Consider the following 17,327-nt stretch of genomic DNA (forward strand, 5'->3'; position numbering starts at 1 on the left):
AAACTGCAATAATGGAGGCAGGGCTACATTTTTATTTTTATTTAGAACATGAAGGAGAATGCATTGAGCTACACAGGTTATGGCTATTCCTGTGCGCAAGCATCAGCAATGCAACATCGCAGTGGATGTTATAGCTCTGGCTAGTTTGACCTTACACATGAATGATGATAAAATGATGCAGCAATGAATAATGAGATGTAAAACACCAGTGCTGCATTCTGTCCTCAAATAGGTTGAGATTGCCTTTGCTGGTATAGTTTTACCTGCAGTCCCATCGTTGTCACTTGTGCATTTGCTTCTTTACCATTTTCATGATTTTTGAGATCATATGGAATTGCTTCAACTCCAATGATAGGTTAACGAAAGACCACGAAGCTGATAATCATAGTCCATCCGCCATCTAGTACCAACTACGTATTTCAGCACACTTCGCTAGGTCATGTCTTGGGTAGTGTTTGCTCAAAATATTGCAAGAAGATATGCCTGATTCTTGATGACACGTGCTCTCCTGCCTTTCTCTGGTGTTTTCTCGTGGATTGGAAGTGTTTGTGTATCTGTCTTTATATGCAGAGCATACGGTTCATGTACACTCCTGGTTATATTTTGAACTTGTTTTCTAGTAGTTACCGGTTTGAGTTCTATAAATTTCAAGGTTATTGAAGGATTGCATGGTTGTTAATTTCAGGACACATAATATTAGTTAAAATATGCACAAACTGACCTCAATACTTATGTTAATTTGAAAAAATGCAAAATGTCTGGGGTGCATATTCATTTAAGTATATTTTAAAAATATTTTTGAAATATTAAATTGATGTTTTATTAATGATATTTAATAGTATTTAAAAATTAAAAATATATTATTTTTAATATATTAAAAAAAAAACACTTTAAAAAATAATAATCTTAATCTCTGTTTCTCTCGTCTTTCTTTCTTCACTGTAAACTGCGCATGTCATTTTATAATTTTATAATTTGAACTCTCTAAGGTTTTTTTGTTTCTAGCGATAGAGTACAAAAACACTAAACACAGCTTTGAACAGTTTGCCAGTCTCTAGTCAATTCCTCGAAAAAAGCACAAGTTTTGTGACTAGCTAGGGCTCCATTGAAGAACATGCCCACTGCAGTCTACGGTACAGATTTGCTTTGATGGCTCCCTGCTCTCCACGCCACAAATCCACAATGGCCTTTGAAAATTCATATCAATTGAGAGGCTGAGAATCTCTTCGTTGAATATGTTCTTCCCAGCTGCAAACAACCGTGAAAGGGTCCGGAGGTGACAGGCGGGTCGAATATTCCAAGACCCGGTTTTTCCATTCACGTGCGAAAAGAATTTATTCTGTGGTCAGAATGTCAGATCCTTGAAAGGCACTCGTGTCAACTTGTCCAATGCATGCTTGCCACTCCTTTTATTCTCCCATTCTACGCTCCTCAAATGTTATCCTCTTCTTTTTTTCTTTCCGAATTTCCACTTTGCACCAAAAATATTCTGTACAATGGGAGAAAATATCACATTTTAGTATATAGAGTCGGGGATTTTTTTATTTTTTATTTAATTTCAGATTTTTTGCTTAATTTAATGATTTTTTATTTAATTTCTTTTAGTACAGTTGGATAACAAAATTATCAACACAGTATTATAATAAAACTCAAACCTTTTGATTTTCTTTTTTTAAAATTTCAACGGTTGAGCGCTACTCCCAAGCTTGGCAGAGCTTTTTTGTCCTCTCTCTGCCTATCAATGTCGCAAGCAATCAACTCTTAATGATATGCTTTTGCACTTTAATTACTTTTACGCGCAGAATTTGGAACCACAACGTCAAAAGCAGCAAGGCCCCCTTTTTTTCCAGCTTTCCTTCATCCAAGGGACTCGGAGCAATCAGCACACACCCTCCGATCGAGAAAGGAAAAAGGCTCACAATTTAAAGCAGAAGAAAACTAAAGATGATGAATGGATGCGGGGGTTATTTTTCAAAGTGTTTATATTATATATATCATCAAGCAATCAGGATGAACAGAAGGAGAAGGCACTCGAACAAATATAGCATGCATTTGAATGATAAAATACAGGTTTTACACTTGCAAGATCTGATAACACAAACCCCTTTATTAATCCAAAGTCAAAACTAAATCGATAATGGAAGACACGAGGCATGGACAAATGCCTCAAGAACTCAGAATCATAACCCCATGACATTTATTCAAGGAAAAAATAAAAGGAAAAACAAACAGCTGAAAAGAATTATTTCTCTTCAGCTTCCTCGTCCTTCTCATCCTCACTCCAACAACATTTCAGGATAGACCTGGGAGATGCACTGCCTCCAGTCCTTGCAAAGCTGTGGTAGATGATCGATCCACCTTTCCCGAGCATTTCATAGTTCCCTCCTCCGCCAGAGTAACCTTCCACATCCAGGGGAAACTTTGCTCGAAGTTCGGCACCCTTGATATTAGAATGCAAGGCAACGGAGAACGTGGTCGGTTCAAAGCAAGCCAAGACCCTTTCAAGCAGCCGACTCAAATTCAAATCTTGAAGATCATAGCCCACAGCCTCAAAACTTGCGTAGCTGAAACCATCTTCTGGAGTGACGTGGATTGTGGAAATTGCACTCCCTTCAATGGCATTCATAGAGTAACCACAAGGGTCAAAATCAAAATCACAGATCTCAGACCGTGGAAGGATTTTCCTTATACCGGAATCCTCAGTCATCGCAGCAGCTGAACTGGAATGTGTTTTGTAGAAAACAGATGCTTGTTTCCTGCCCAAACCAGTCATGCACATTTCCAGAGTGTAAACAGGGCCAGAATGGCTATCTATATCGGCAGAGGCAGAGTAAACATGCCATTTCTGAGTTTTGTCAAGACCACCCATCACATATGCCACACTGTTTAAGCCAAGTTTACTGAAGTGATCGTCAAGGACAGCTACCTCCTCACAGAAGTTGCGGTGTGGAAATGGCTGAGCCCCAGGGCATAGAAAGCTCCCACGAGTATACCTCACAGAACATACAGTGAGTGAAAGGGCATCAGCGAGCTTAAGAATCACCGGTATCGAGAGAAGCAGTTTGGTAGTCCCACATGTTTTGATAATAACTTTGTAAGGGTACACAAAGAGACTGGATTCCGACAGGACATAAGAATCAACCTGGTCATTTGATAGCAAATCAACAATAGTACATTCAGCTGGTCTGAGAATCTCGTCCAATTGAGCCTTGGACAAAGACCTCAGGCCCTTCCCTTCAGGGTCAGAAAAGAAGCCAGGCTCTAGGAAAGATATTTCAAGCCTTTTTTCGTAACCTTCAAATCCGATTGCAGAGACTGGCAGCGCCATCTGCCCTCACAGTCAACAAATGAAAAGTGCAGCAAAGAGTACAAGAGAACGAGGAAAGCAGAACAGAAAAACAGACTAAAGACAATTGAGCGTGCGAAATAGCTAAAATGGGGTTATGTCAACACTTGGAAAATCTCAGGATGGTTTTCGAACGCACTGCACAAATAAACATGACACAAGATTAGGAAACCAGTCGCACAATGAAATGCCAAAGGAAAAACAGATCGATTAACTTCAAACTCACGTTGGAGTATGCAGCAGATCTGAACTTCTTGATTCCACCAGCAGGTCTAAGGTCTTCAATGCTGTAACCGAGGGGAGCTTCGTAACATAAGGATTTACTACTACTACTACTACTAGACTTCTTCTTGCCACCTTTAGACTCCATTAGATCATTCAGTCTTCTCTGTAAGAATCACACAAGAAGGATTGCAATTAGCACAAAACTCAAAGCAAACTAGTCTACAATCTTTAAAATAATAGCAAATTGAAAAAAACTGAGAAGTAAGACAAGGAGATCAAAGAAGCAATTAAAAAAAAATGATAAAAAGGGCAAAACAAAACAAAACAAAGGGCATAAGCAGAAAACTTCTCATGTATTCAAAATAGAGACATATTGGAGATTAAAAATCAACAGACAATACAAGCTACAAAAATCACTAATCAATCACCAAATCATAAGTACAATAAAAAAAAATATTGAATTTAAAAGACTAAACAGATTCACAAGGATAGAAAAAATACCAAAGAGAAAGAATTCAAATTCCCAAACACCATTTAATTTTAAATAATAAAATAAGTAATTCTCAGAAGAAAACTTGCTAAGCCTTTTTTTTTTTTCAAGACCAAAATCATAAACCAAGTCCATACACCTTAACGAATCCATAAAAATAAAAGGCTCAGATTTACATTATATCAAGGATCAGAACAATTAACATACACATAAAACATAAAGGACAACAATACAAAAACAAGTCCAAATCAACATCCACACCAAGAATCCATGCAACTATTACCAAAAAACGGGGAAAAAAAAAACTTACCAATAAAATATATCCAAGCTAGTCTCCTTTGAAAACCCCCTCTTTCTCAAGTTCAAAAAAAAAAAACCCTACAAACCAAAGCCACAAAGAATTAAACAAAACCAAATCAACAAACAGCCATCAGATTACAAAACCAAAGCAAGCAAAACAAACAATGTATATATTACCTATTCAAAAAGCATAAAAGAAACAGGTCAAGATTGAATTTTGAAAGCAAAGACGGCGAAAGCAGCCACCAAATCAACAAACCCTATATTTGTTTGTGATGATAGAGATTTTTATGACCCTAAACTTGCAATATTTTTTATGTGAGTTCTGAGAGAAATATAGGGTTTATATAGGAGTGGCTGGATGGCTGTGGATGTTTTGAAATAACCATGGGATTGGTATTTAATTACGCCCATGCCACTACCAAAAACTTTCTTTCTTATTAGTTATTTCACGTGAATTTCCTCGAAGACCGGATAGCCACATCTTTTGGTAGGTAATGACTATATTACCCTTTACGAGTTTGCAAGATAAGCGGTGTAACGACAACGCATTTTAGGTGGGCGAGTCGATAGAATTATAGAATAATAGAAGTGTGTGGCTCATTTATCCGATAGCTGAAGGCCACGTGTGAGGCTAAATTTGCAAGAATTGAGGCGTGCCCTTAGGAAGAGTCTAACAGGCCAATAACTTTTATTTATTTTTTTCAGAAAAAATAATTTAATTAATTAAATAGTTTATAGTTTATGCTTTGAGTTATTTTGAATTTTAGTTTTTTATCCATGAAGAGTTGCATTACATTTATTTTATATATGTGTGAAAATCTATTCCATAATATTTTTAACTAAATATATATTTTAAAAATTTGTTTTTATAAATTAAAATTAAAATTATTTTTCTTAAGTTTTTTTCAAATCGTAGCAAAAAATAAAATAATAAAACACGCCAGTTCAAGTACGTATGTGTTGTGTTGTGTGGTGCTGCGCTGACGTGTCTGTTGATGATGATAAGTTGCAGCAGCCAGCTAGCTTTTCTTGGAGGGCTGACACGACACATCACTATTCCCACCCCATACGTTAACTGCCTGCCTCTTTGTCTCTTCCTTCTTTGCCCTTTTCATGCTTGTCTTGTTTGCTGGTTTGGGTCCCACAGCATCTATTGGGCTCACATCCAAATCTGTGGCGACCCAAAATAATCCTTTCACTTTCCAAAAAAAAAAAAAAACCTAGTTACGGGTTAACTTTGAATTTGATTTTGTTTTCATGTTTTAAATATATTTTAAAAAAATTAAATTCTTTTTATTTTTTTTAAATTAATAATTTTTTAGATTATTTTGATGAATTGAAGTTAAAAATATTTTTTTAAAATAAAAAAATATTATTTTAAAAATATCTTTTGAAAAGCAACTACTTAATCTCGACTGGATTGCACAATAAATAAAAAGAATTAATCCAATTACAAATTTAGGTCAACTTATGTTCCGATAAAAAAAACCCTTTGATTTTTAGAAAAAAAATTAAAAAAAATATTATTTTAATTTTAAAAAAAAATTAGTTTAACTCACTACATAAGTTTATACAGGGTAAAGTCAGGTTTAATAACTTTAACTGGAGGAATAGTTAGCTAATACATTTTATTGACCTTTCATGGTCATGGGTTCACACAAACCAGAACCATAATGGCACTATTTGTTTTTGTAGTTCCGTTATGCATTTTAATAATTTTAACTTTTTTTATTTTAAATTAATTTTTTTTTGTTTTTCTGTTTTTTTGATCCTTTTGATATGTTAATATTAAAATTAAATTAAAAATAAAAATATATTATTTTGATGTATTTTGAAACAAAAAACATTTTGAAAAGTAACATCTACCACAATATTAAATACTAACAACAAGAGAAATTTTGAGGTGTAATTAATTGTGTTTCTGATATAGATTTAAAATTTGAATTAGAAAACAAAATTCCTTTTTTGCACTAATTTTTAAAGGAATGCATTAATTGGATTTTAAAATTTGAATTAGAAAACAAAATTCCTTTTTTGCACTACTTTTTAAAGGAATGCATTAATTGGATTTCTAATTTTTAAAGGAATGCATTAATTGGATTTAAAATTTGAATTAGAAAAAAAAAATCCTTCTTTGCACTAATTTTTTAAGGGAATATATTAATTGTATTTTTATATAACTTAAAGTGCATGAAAAGGAGAAAATTAAAAAGGTAAGTCAATACATCTTTTATAGTAATATGATAAATATATCAATCAAATTCAATGAGATGATTTATTATTATTAGCTTTCACAAATTAGATATGACAAATGTAAATATAGGCCCACTACAACATTAATTAAAGAATTAATTATAAAAATTTATAGTAAAGAGATTTGCTTTTCTATAATCTCATGTTGAGATTGGTAATTGGTAATATAATAATCACTGAAGTTTATATAGTCATTAATTTTATAAATCATGAGATTAATCGAGATACACACAAGCTAATCCGGATACTCATGTTAATAATAATAATAATAAAAGAGAATAATTTCCTTTTGAAAAGGAATCAAATTCTTATATTTTCCAAGTTAATCTTTTGGTTAATATCTCAAACCAGAAAAATTAAAATTAAAATAAAATACTTGGGATAAAAGGTTATATCTTTGTATTTTAAAATGACAGAATTTGTATCTCTATTTTTTTAGGTTTCTGTTCTATCATTCTAACCATCATATTTATGATTCTTCTAGATATATCTTACACTTCTATCTTGAAACTCTAACCAAATTTAACCTTAATGGTTGCCAGCACCATTATTAAAGGGAAGATATGCCGACACTTCTGTCAAATTGCACGGGCATCCACTGCTTAGGAATAAATTCTGTCGAGACATTAGCTTCATTAGAGCCTATGCTTTTGCATGTTAGGCGGAAAGTTAACCACTAGACATGATGCAGCAAATGCATGGAACTTATCAAAAAGGCGATTCTTCAATGGTGCTCTTGATATCTATCTTCTTACTGAAAAACTAATCATGATGCTTCCAAGCAATGTGTATCTGCAGGCTTAGCACAGGGGACCAAACAACATATATCTTCAACTATTCAACAGGTGCTTAAGGATGCTCAAGAACAATTTTGCAACTGCACGTTTTCTCGATGATGACACATATGAAGCATTTCTGTTGCCCTAATTCTGTGATAATGTCCCACTACCAACCCAATCTGGCTGGATAAGAATTCTGTGTCAACCAAAATCTTTATGAGCTGGTTAGCACAATAAACTTCTGTTGGCTTGCAATCTTTAACTAGGAACAAGAAGCAAAAAGAAATGAAGTGAATCAACTCTCCTTCTAAGAAGTAGCAAGTGTAATTATTACCTATCAAGCAAGGTAAACAGACGAGCATGTCATTTTAGTTGATTTACTCCAGCAGTTATAAGATAGAAAACAGATTTTAAGGTTAACAAGGTGAGAGGCATATCCAGGGCAGGAGAGGCGTTTAAAAATAATTATTGAGCTATTATACCGAAATTACACACCTCCCATGCAATCATTGCTGAAAAGACACAATCTAGTCATCATCTTTATCACTATCGTATTCAATGTATTACAATCAAGAAGAGAATCCCATCCTAGTAGGAGATGACTAGATCTGACCACTAATGTCCCACTACTTTCTCTAGTCCGTATGCATCACATGTTTCATGGACATTTTCAACTCCACCAAACAACTATGGAGCATCAGGCCATCACGGAAGTAAATGCTTTATATACATTTTTCATACTATAAGATAGTTCATGACAAAAGAATAAAAGAATCAGAATGTATGGAATAACTAAAGGCTTAGCTCCATTGAAAGAAGAGAAAAACCTTCATTGTAACTGTCCCTGATTCCTGTTAATTTCTGTGGAATGACTAAGCTTTCCATTCTTCTTGTCATACTCCTGTTTCAGCTCTTCCAAACGTCTGGACACCTGATAACAAATCCACTCCTTTTTCATGAATAATGAATAAAGTTTTACTTCAAAAACTAAGACGGTTCAATATGCAGGAACGCTAACACATATTAATTACATTGCTAGGGGTGTGTGTCTAAGCATAATTTAAGCAACTATCCAAAATACAGCCAAATTGCTTGAATATCCAACAACATTATAAAATGTGCACACACAGACATGATACATATGGCTCCCCTTATAAATCATCAAAAATACAATATGGTTCCGCTTATATTTATGGCTCCAAATATTAATAATTCTCACCGATTCATGATTTTAGGAGGAACCATATTTTTTCTCGGGGTTATATTTCATATTTTTCACTATTCTGTGTCAAGAATACAAAACAAAACATACACAGGAAAAGTGGTCGTATCAAATCAACCAAAACAGACCTAAGAATATCAGAATTTTTGGCAGCTTAAACAGAGATTGCTACTGAATGACAGCAAACTTTTATTAAATATCACCGTAAAATACAACATGTTTACTGGCTCAAAAGATTAAAATCCAAAGATCATCATAGAAGCACAAGACTGTCTACAATTATAATTTGAATAAACTGACACAACATACAAAAAATGGATGGAGATAATCAGAGCAACCATGATATATAATAAGTGTGATAGGATGGTAGAATGTAGAGTTCAAATAAAACTCAAATTTTTGCTTTTGCTTAAACACACGCCAGCCACACACACACAGAAAGAGAGAACCTTGATGGAGTTAGCCATAGGCAGTACTGTATCTGGATCCATTGCACCCTCAGGGAAATTACGCAAAGCATGTACAAGCTTCTCAAAGGGCAATTTGACCTGAAAACAAAAAGAAAACCAATTATAATCCAGGGATGTGCGGCTATTTCTTTCAGAGTAGACAAAAAAATCTTGGATCCTCACCAAGTCATCATGGCAATATTTTAGCAGTGCCAGACCCACTTTGAAAACAATTTTTACACCCTGGCAAAGAAGAAATTGCAGAGACATATTAACACCCAGACCATATGTAATGATCCTTCCTAGAAAAACCATAAAAAATGATTAATAACTGACCTCGTAAAGGAAGACATCCCAAATCCGAAGGGCCAAGTGGAATGGAAAAGAGTATGAGAAAACAGTTATAAACCACTGGCTTGCGTACATGCTAGGATTTATTATTTCTTGGGTGAAATGCTCTCCCAGTTTCGGCATATGCTCCTTCATCAAGCAGTCAAACTGAAACAGATATTGTTGAACAAGAGGCAGACCCACCTGACACAAGTATAAAATATAACTTCTCACAGGATGAAACTGTTTTCAAAGCCCAAGAAGAGTGGATGAGGTGCTGTTCCCTCAGACTCCAGTTCAAAATAGTAAAAGAGGCTACAGGTGGTTCATATGCTCATATCATACCAATAAATGGTTGATGGGGTTTTGAGATGGTAATAAATCTTCGCAGTTTACTGACCATTACATTCCTTTTTCTCTGTCAAGTATGAAGCAGCTCATTTACATGAAGCATGCGGTGAACCTACCATTGAACGTACAAAGATCAATCTAACTCTAAGAAAGCTTGAAGGAGCCACAAAACTCAGAGTAGGATGCCACCATAACTAGGTGGAAAAAGATTCTCTCACCTTTTGGTATCACATGAAATAAACAAATTTCAAATGGTCATGATACTGTGGATGACTAGTGGATTCATAATTTTGGTAACTACAGAAAACTTGTCTCCACAAAACGTAATTCAAAACTACTAGACTATTTTTTCTTTCCTTAACAAGGTGTATGGAATCAAAGTCAAAACTCCATAGTGGCTGGCCTTTTCCTAAGTTTGAGGAAGCGGTAAGCCACCCCTCTAGGTTATGGTATTTGAAATTGTAACGTAGATAAATATGCATCTTGTAATTCTGAACTTGGCTAAACAAATTATCAAGAAGCGGTCCCAGCTCCTTATCAAGGCATTCCAAGTGTAAGTGTGCACGAGTGGTGTGCGTGGGAGAGAAACAGAGGAAATTCAAGCCTGATTTCATCAGCAGAGGGCATCCTTCAAATTTTTTTAATGCTAACAGAGGATATAATTCTATAAGCTACTATTAAGTGAAAAGTTGCAAGTGATACCACCATTATATGGTGTATGTATTGTCAAGGAAGTTGATGGATGATAACACTTCCTTTCAGCACTCTCCCTGAAACACCAAGCCACCACAACAAAGCCACATGAAAACTTGTTGAGATGTATAAATGCAAATCTTATCGCATTGTGTTGCTTTATCTCGCCCAGTTTGTGCTGACTTGATAGTGATCTATATCTATGATTGTAGGGAATTAGCATCTCACAGCCAATAATCTAAGCTAACCACAACTTTACAAATGTGAACAAAAAGCTCTTTGTATCAATGAATTACCTGATATAATCCCTCCATTGGAGCATGGACCGCTCCTTTCAGCAATGCAACCAACAACCAAAAAGCATCCTCTTCACTCATATAAAGAAGTAGTAAACCAGCTAAAAATCCCATCCCCTGCATTTTTTAACAATTGAACTGTCATTCTCCAGTCAGTGAATTAAGTCAATTTAAGATCCATAAATCACACAAGTCTCAGACCTGAACATATCCAACATCTCTATCATACACAGAGTAAGCCTTCAAAACATTGTACAGCGACCTTTGACCAGGACCATGTCTCTGCTGGAAGAAAACATGCGATGGGAAGGTCCGAGAAATATCTCTAATTATATCCAGCTCCGATGCTGATGTCTCATAAATAACTAGTTGCTGCAGTAAATATATAGTTTCATCATCATGACACAAACTAATCTATGTGTGGCTGTGTGCACATGCAAGCAGAGGGAAAGGAGCATGAAAAGCTAAAATTAACATCAGAAACCAAGAACTGTGCATTCATTTATTCTTTTTAGGATATAATTCCCCAGCCACTTATGATCTTTTCACAGATAATGTACTGGTTATGTAGTAGTAAATTTCTCTAAGAATAAATCCCATGTCAATACTTGTAAAAACTCTTTGCACGTCAACAGTGAAAACAATCACTCCTGTCTTTCTCTCATATGAAGGCACGTCACAAACACGCATCAGAAGACAGAGCCTTATTTGGTCTCTTACGTGCAAAAGCTCATTAGCGTCTACCCTATTAAGGTGCCCTAAACAAAAGTTTTATCTCATAAAGCAATTTATCCTTCCAAATTTGGTTCAAAGCGAGTAAGGATAATAGCATTGGGGTATTGGAAAGGATTAGCAAAAGAGCTTCTCAAAACCCTCAAGAGGTCTAAAACCCTCTTAGCTACCCTGATGGAAAACTAAAATTGTCAAACATAGGTAAAGAAGAACGAAATCCTTTGTCTAGCTTAGATTCCTTACAAAGAACAAAAGAAAGAAAAGCACTGAAGGACACATGATTGGATGCCAGTAAGGGCTAAAGAAAAGAAATATCCCTTCTCCATGTCTTCAAAGAAGAATATGATTTGTTTTACTTTACCGATTGTACTAACAAAATGATCTACAGATATTTTTGGAATAAAGCTTCATTGTATGTAATCTGCAATAATTTCAGCACCGATCCATTAATTTTTATGCGAGAGTTGTAGAGCCCTTGTCAGAGCCAAAAATTTCATACATGTATATACCAAAGCAGCCCCCTGGATAATGTCCATATGTACTGTTCCTACAGATACCATGTTATCCCCTTCTGCTTTCAATTTCAACTCCAGAACAAATCACCATTTATCTATGTACAAAAAAACCTTAAATTTCCCATGTACATTGATCAAACAATTGCCCTGAATCTAAATTATAAGGCAGTCACACATCACTACAAGGCAATGCTATTTGAATGTTAAATGTCTTTACAAAAAGAAAAAAAAAATATGTGAGATAATGTGTACAAACTAAACAAGCAACGTAGTATATGTCGATGCACACTTTATTTTTTCATCTTCTTACATACAACTTTAACATTAATAAGCATGGCAAGACACAATTGCTCATCAAGTTTTCCTAGCTAATCCCTTCCCTGACATGCTACATAGCTTCCCTAGGGAAGGGGATTATAGAGACATAACTGTCAAGTAGATGGGAAATATAGGCATTTTTTTACGATCTTTGTTAAGGGAAAAGGCCCATGGTGCTTAAATGTCTGTAATGATTGTTCTTGAAATTGGAGATTGCTAAAGTTCAGAAATTTAATTCAGGACTATATAGAGCATTCAGTAGGCAATGGAAAGAATTATCCATCTCTGGTGGGACTCTTGGCATCCTCATGGACCCTTGGTCAAACAATATGGTCAGAGGATCATTTTTTAATTTGGACCGCCTTCTATAGCAAGGCTTTTACAGGTGATAAACAGCAATGAAAGTAAATGGCTAGCTCAGATGCCATGGAAGCGCCATTCAATGTGCTATTTGTGGCTTTCTCTTCCCTTATCCTTTGCAAAGCGATGGTGTTATATGGAAACTCACTAATGATGGGCAATTCTCTACTAGAGTGCTTGGGAGTTGATCAAGAAAAAATGAAGCGGAGTGGACAGGTTTAAGTTGATTTGAGGCCTATATGTATTCCAAGGCACAGCTTTATTTTCTGGCTAGCTATTCTGGGCAGGTTAACTATAAAGATAAGGCACATCAAAATGGACAGGGTCATGGCTTCAGTTTCCGTGTTAAGCAGAGGATGATGAAGACAGAAATCACCTATTCCTCACTTGTGTGTTCTCTAAAAGAGTCTGGCAGCCAATTCTCCAAATTTGTGGGAATAATAGGGTCGTTTCTGTTTGGAACTCTGAGTTGTACTCGGCAAAAATCTTTATTCAGAAAAGGTCTTTTCAATCTATTGTTATGAGGCTTCATTGGTGTTTTTTTCCTACTGTATTTGGAAGGAAAAGAACCAAAAGATTTATAATACTGTTGCAGTAGATGAAGGTAGCACTGTAAAGAACATTGTTCAGCCAGTCCAGATAAGGCTTCAAGATACTAGGATTTTGCAGGAAGCAACTAGTAACCCAAACATTTCCAGATTTTGTGACTTCTGGAATTTTTTTAAGATAAATTTTCTTTCTTATTTAGATGTAAATAACTCTGGTAAACCGGGAAATTTCTGGTTTTTGTTCAATGAAATTCACCATTCATATAAAAAAATAAAAAATTCTTAAGGCCTTTCTGCCCAAGCAAAGTTCGGAAATTCATACATCTAAATCATCCGGATGAGTATATCAGGCCATCACAAACTAAGCCCTAGAATTTTAGGCACTGCCACCATCAAATGCTCTTTTTAGCATACCGATATACCATCCACTAAAAGGGAGCCAAAGTTGATTTTAATCCTCTGAATCAGATATATTGACTAATTGTTGAAAACATTAAGATGGATAACAAATGCATGATTTAATCAATCAACATGGACTTTGATTTTAAATTTTATTATCTGATAGCTTTAAATCTTGTGCCTTTAACACCTACGTGTTGAAGTGAACAAACCAATGTGCAAAATATTCAGAAAAAGGAAGAAGTGAGGGGAGTCTGGTAACATCTGAAGAACTAAAAATGAATGATTTTAAGGCTCAGAGATAATATGAGCAAAGCCACTACATATTACAAATAGAATCTCATTACCAAAATGATAAGCAAAAGATCTCAGGTTATATATCTCAATCAAGACAAGTGAAGGAGTACCTCATAAACCCCAGGGTTCATCAGCAAAAGGTCTCGACTTCCGGAGATCAACTGCCAAACAAGACCCCTTAAACAGTCAGGGATTCCTTTCCTTATGCGCCTCTTAACAACATGAGGTTTTCTTCGAACATAATGCTTCCAATCACTCCCTCCAACCCCAATCATCTTCCTCCATTTTCTTACCCTTCTTTCCTCCCTGAAATTTTTTTATGTCCACAATCACTAATCAAGATTATTATCTATTAGTATCAAGGAAGATCCATCAATGAGCCTTTGGCATTAACTCATTTGGAATATTGGAAGTGACCTCCTGAAGAAACACCATACCTCTCAAATTCATAAGCTGACCTTCCTTTGGTTAAACCATGTGGTGAATTATTAACCTCTTGCTTCACAAAGCCAAACCTATCCAGTGGTCTTGGTGAAGGAAGCGGTCCTGGTTCATATTCATCTATTTTTTTCTTCTCCATGCTACTATTTGAAAGAAACTTTAGTACGTCACAAGGCAGAGGGCCTAACTCTCCCTGACATGGCAATCCACTAACCAATCTCAAATCACCTGCAAAACCAAAATTGAATTAGCTGAAAATCATACAACTAATACTGTTAGTTATTACACATTGAACACATAAAAAAAATGAAAATAAAAAGGAATCAAACCTCATTCTTAACTGGAGTGTTAGTAAACAATGAGAGTATCAAAATTAACCAAAACATTCTAAACATGCAAGTAACCGTTCTGCTTAGTTAAAGAAAATGAAAACAAGTATAGTAATTTTAGAGTTAATTTCAAGTATATAGGTATACAAGAAAGTTCCATAACTGGTGAAGATACCTAATTAGAAGTAAACATATCCAAGCACAATGACGGCAACTAATATCGTTCAATAAAACTGAAGACACGGCAGCAGCATAGCTGTTTAGAAATGACAAGAACAATAACGAGCATAAACTAAAGCAAAGGAAACCACCTTGAAAAGAAGCATGGCAATGGATAACAGCTACAAGTACAGATGAGCAGATAAGTTAAATGCAAGAAAAAAAACCAAATAAGGAGAGTTTATCAATGCTAAACTGAACATGTACAGTTCATAATACTATACACTAAACAACAAACAATGGAGCTTTCTCTCAAGCCTAAATGAATTCAAACACAACTTCTACCAGCCAAAAAAAAATCAGCCAACAGGATCTCAAATGCCCGCAACAGTGAATGTATCTAAAAGAGAACTCGCAGACAAGAAAAAAAGAAAGCACTGAACTTGATCATGACAATATGAACCAATAAGGCTGAAAAATAAAACCCATAAATCTTTTTCATTGACATCAAATTGGTTAATCTCAAAAACGTGAATTTATCACTACATTAAGCCAACACAAACCTTGGTTTTTAATGTTTTTTTAGCCTGGAAATGATTAGCCTACCTCCCCCTCCTCCCCCTCCCTCTCCCCCTCCTGTTCAATCTATCAATAATATATCTGCAGATATTTTGTATAATTGAGAGAGAGAAAAGTGGATATATATTGGACAAGACTGGTACGTTTTGCAAGCCAATTGGAGCTTAATGCGTGTGTTGTTGCAATAAAAACTGCACTAACAGTGGAACCGACAATGACAGGCAAGATTATATCGAAAGGAAGACAAAAAAAACAACGACGTGTCGTTTATGTTTGTTATTTTCCAAGTTGAGGCTTTAGCATTTTAAAACGGCAGCACATCGCATAGACAAAGGCCAAGCGTGAAGAAACAAGCAGTAGCGATAAGGTAATCGCAGAAAAAACATGGAATAAGGTAGCATTTGTTTACTCTACGAGATGGAAGAAATAGAAATAATAGACAAAAGAAAAATAAAATAAAATTGTGTTAGTTAATAAAGTATAAAATAAAATAATTATTTTTATATCTCATTTGGTTATACTATAATAAAATATGAAAAAATTTATTTTATTCTTGATATATATATTATTATTAAACTTGTATATTTATAAAATATATATATATATATATATATATATTTTCCTTTAGTTTATATTAAGTTTTAAAATTAATAATATTATAATAACTTTAATTATATAACTAAGACTAATTTAATAGGTTAGGCTGAGGCTTAGATTGATTCGAGTGTAAGAAAACATAGAGGAATGTTGACTCAACCTGACTTGGTCAAAAACTTAGGTTAACTCAAGATAAAACACGAGTTAAAAACTCGTTAATATTTTTGAAAAATAAAATTTAAAAACAATTAGGTCAGTCAAGGTGACCCTCTCGACGTGTGACTTGAACCTTGTCTTAGGTCGACTTCCGAGTCTAGTTTTAAAATTATTATAATAATTATTTTTATATACACGATGATTGGGTCAACCTGTGTTGACCCTCTCGACGTGTAACTTGGGTCTTACCTTGAATTTGACCCATGAATTAAGTTTTTAAACTATGATAATAATCATTTTTATTTTATATTGATCCAAGTCAACCTGGGTCGATCCTCCTGACATGTGACCTGAGTCTTACCCCGTGTCAATACTTGAGTCGAGCTTTAAAATTATGATAATAACCATTTTATCCTTATGCTGACCCAAATCAACAGTCAATCCCACTCATGATTCAGGCTTTACCTCAGATCGACCCTCAAATTAGGTTTATAAACTATGATAATAACTACTTTTATTTTTGTATTGACTCGGGTCAACCTAACATGTGACTGAGGCCTCGACTAGTGACTCGGACTTTGCTCTGAATCGACTCCTCAATTGGTTTTTAAAACTATGATAATAACTATTTTTATACTTCCATGTCTTAGTTAAACAATTTTGAAATTGAGAGTTTTTTACAGAGATATTTTAGGAACAAAAATAATAAGTATTGTCTCTAGAGATTATCACATCTATATCTCTTGTTTTGAAAATATAGAAATTCATTCGAAAATTACTCATAAATGATTTATTTTTATGTCTTTATTTTTGTTTTTTTAACCAAATATATTCATATCTTTACTGTCTCTATCCCTTCTATCTCATGATAATAACCAAACATTATCTTAGATAATGTTTTGGTATTATCCTGAAATAGAAATGATAAAAACAGAAAAAATAGAAATGTATTTTGTTAAAGAGACAAAGGTATAAAAAACCAATTTTTATACTTCTACAACAGGAGGTACATTTCAGACATGTCTCAAAAAATAATATTTACTATTTTTTTAAAACTCAACTCAATGGTCGATTCGGGGCATGACTCAGGTCTCATATATAACTAGTTGCTGCAGTAAATATATATTTAATGTAAGAATAAATTTTTTTTATTATTATAG

The 17,327-nt window shown here is 34.5% G+C and overlaps 2 protein-coding genes and 1 long non-coding RNA gene across 7 annotated transcripts; all 3 read right to left on the reverse strand.

The window, feature by feature from the left end:
* Positions 1-2,087: 2,087 nt before the first annotated feature.
* Positions 2,088-3,470, reverse strand: LOC133670529 (S-adenosylmethionine decarboxylase proenzyme-like). Its single transcript, XM_062091038.1, has one exon. It carries the CDS (start codon positions 3,326-3,328, stop codon positions 2,243-2,245), a length of 1,086 nt encoding a protein of 361 aa, XP_061947022.1. The 5' UTR covers positions 3,329-3,470; the 3' UTR covers positions 2,088-2,242.
* A 934-nt stretch (positions 3,471-4,404) lies between these two features.
* Positions 4,405-4,834, reverse strand: LOC133670530 (uncharacterized). Its single transcript, XR_009834106.1, has 2 exons — positions 4,539-4,834; positions 4,405-4,439 (listed from the first exon to the last, which is right to left on the reverse strand). It is a non-coding gene; the product is annotated as an uncharacterized LOC133670530 (long non-coding RNA).
* Positions 4,835-6,979: 2,145 nt separating this feature from the next.
* On the reverse strand, positions 6,980-15,564 carry LOC133671196 (uncharacterized). 5 transcript variants are annotated; one of them, XM_062091859.1, is made up of 10 exons: positions 15,399-15,564; positions 14,344-14,598; positions 14,017-14,212; positions 10,939-11,109; positions 10,738-10,854; positions 9,404-9,601; positions 9,251-9,310; positions 9,068-9,166; positions 8,224-8,327; positions 6,980-7,658 (listed from the first exon to the last, which is right to left on the reverse strand). In XM_062091859.1, the coding sequence occupies exons 2-9, from the start codon at positions 14,484-14,486 to the stop codon at positions 8,226-8,228; spliced, it is 1,086 nt and encodes a 361-aa protein (XP_061947843.1). In that variant the 5' UTR covers positions 14,487-14,598; positions 15,399-15,564; the 3' UTR covers positions 6,980-7,658; positions 8,224-8,225. The 5 variants fall into 5 exon arrangements, with proteins under 5 accessions (XP_061947843.1, XP_061947841.1, XP_061947839.1 ...); XM_062091857.1 differs by having other exon boundaries at positions 6,980-7,652; positions 14,344-14,575; positions 15,399-15,563; XM_062091855.1 differs by having other exon boundaries at positions 14,344-14,575; positions 15,399-15,563.
* Positions 15,565-17,327: the final 1,763 nt, after the last annotated feature.

This window comes from Populus nigra, chromosome 13, assembly GCF_951802175.1.
Source record: "Populus nigra chromosome 13, ddPopNigr1.1, whole genome shotgun sequence".
Taxonomy (NCBI): Eukaryota; Viridiplantae; Streptophyta; class Magnoliopsida; order Malpighiales; family Salicaceae; genus Populus; species Populus nigra.

Bases quoted from the DNA above. Each gene is read 5' to 3' on its own strand.
- LOC133670529 (XM_062091038.1), bottom strand. From the start codon at position 3,328: ATGGCGCTGCCAGTCTCTGCAATCGGATTTGAAGGTTACGAAAAAAGG.
- LOC133671196 (XM_062091859.1), bottom strand. From the start codon at position 14,486: ATGGAGAAGAAAAAAATAGATGAATATGAACCAGGACCGCTTCCTTCA. The intron at 14,213-14,343 runs GTATGGTGTTTC...AAAAAATTTCAG, and splicing joins TCAGCTTATGAATTTGAGAG to GGAGGAAAGAAGGGTAAGAA. The intron at 9,167-9,250 runs GTGAGGATCCAA...TTTTGTTTTCAG, and splicing joins AATATTGCCATGATGACTTG to GTCAAATTGCCCTTTGAGAA.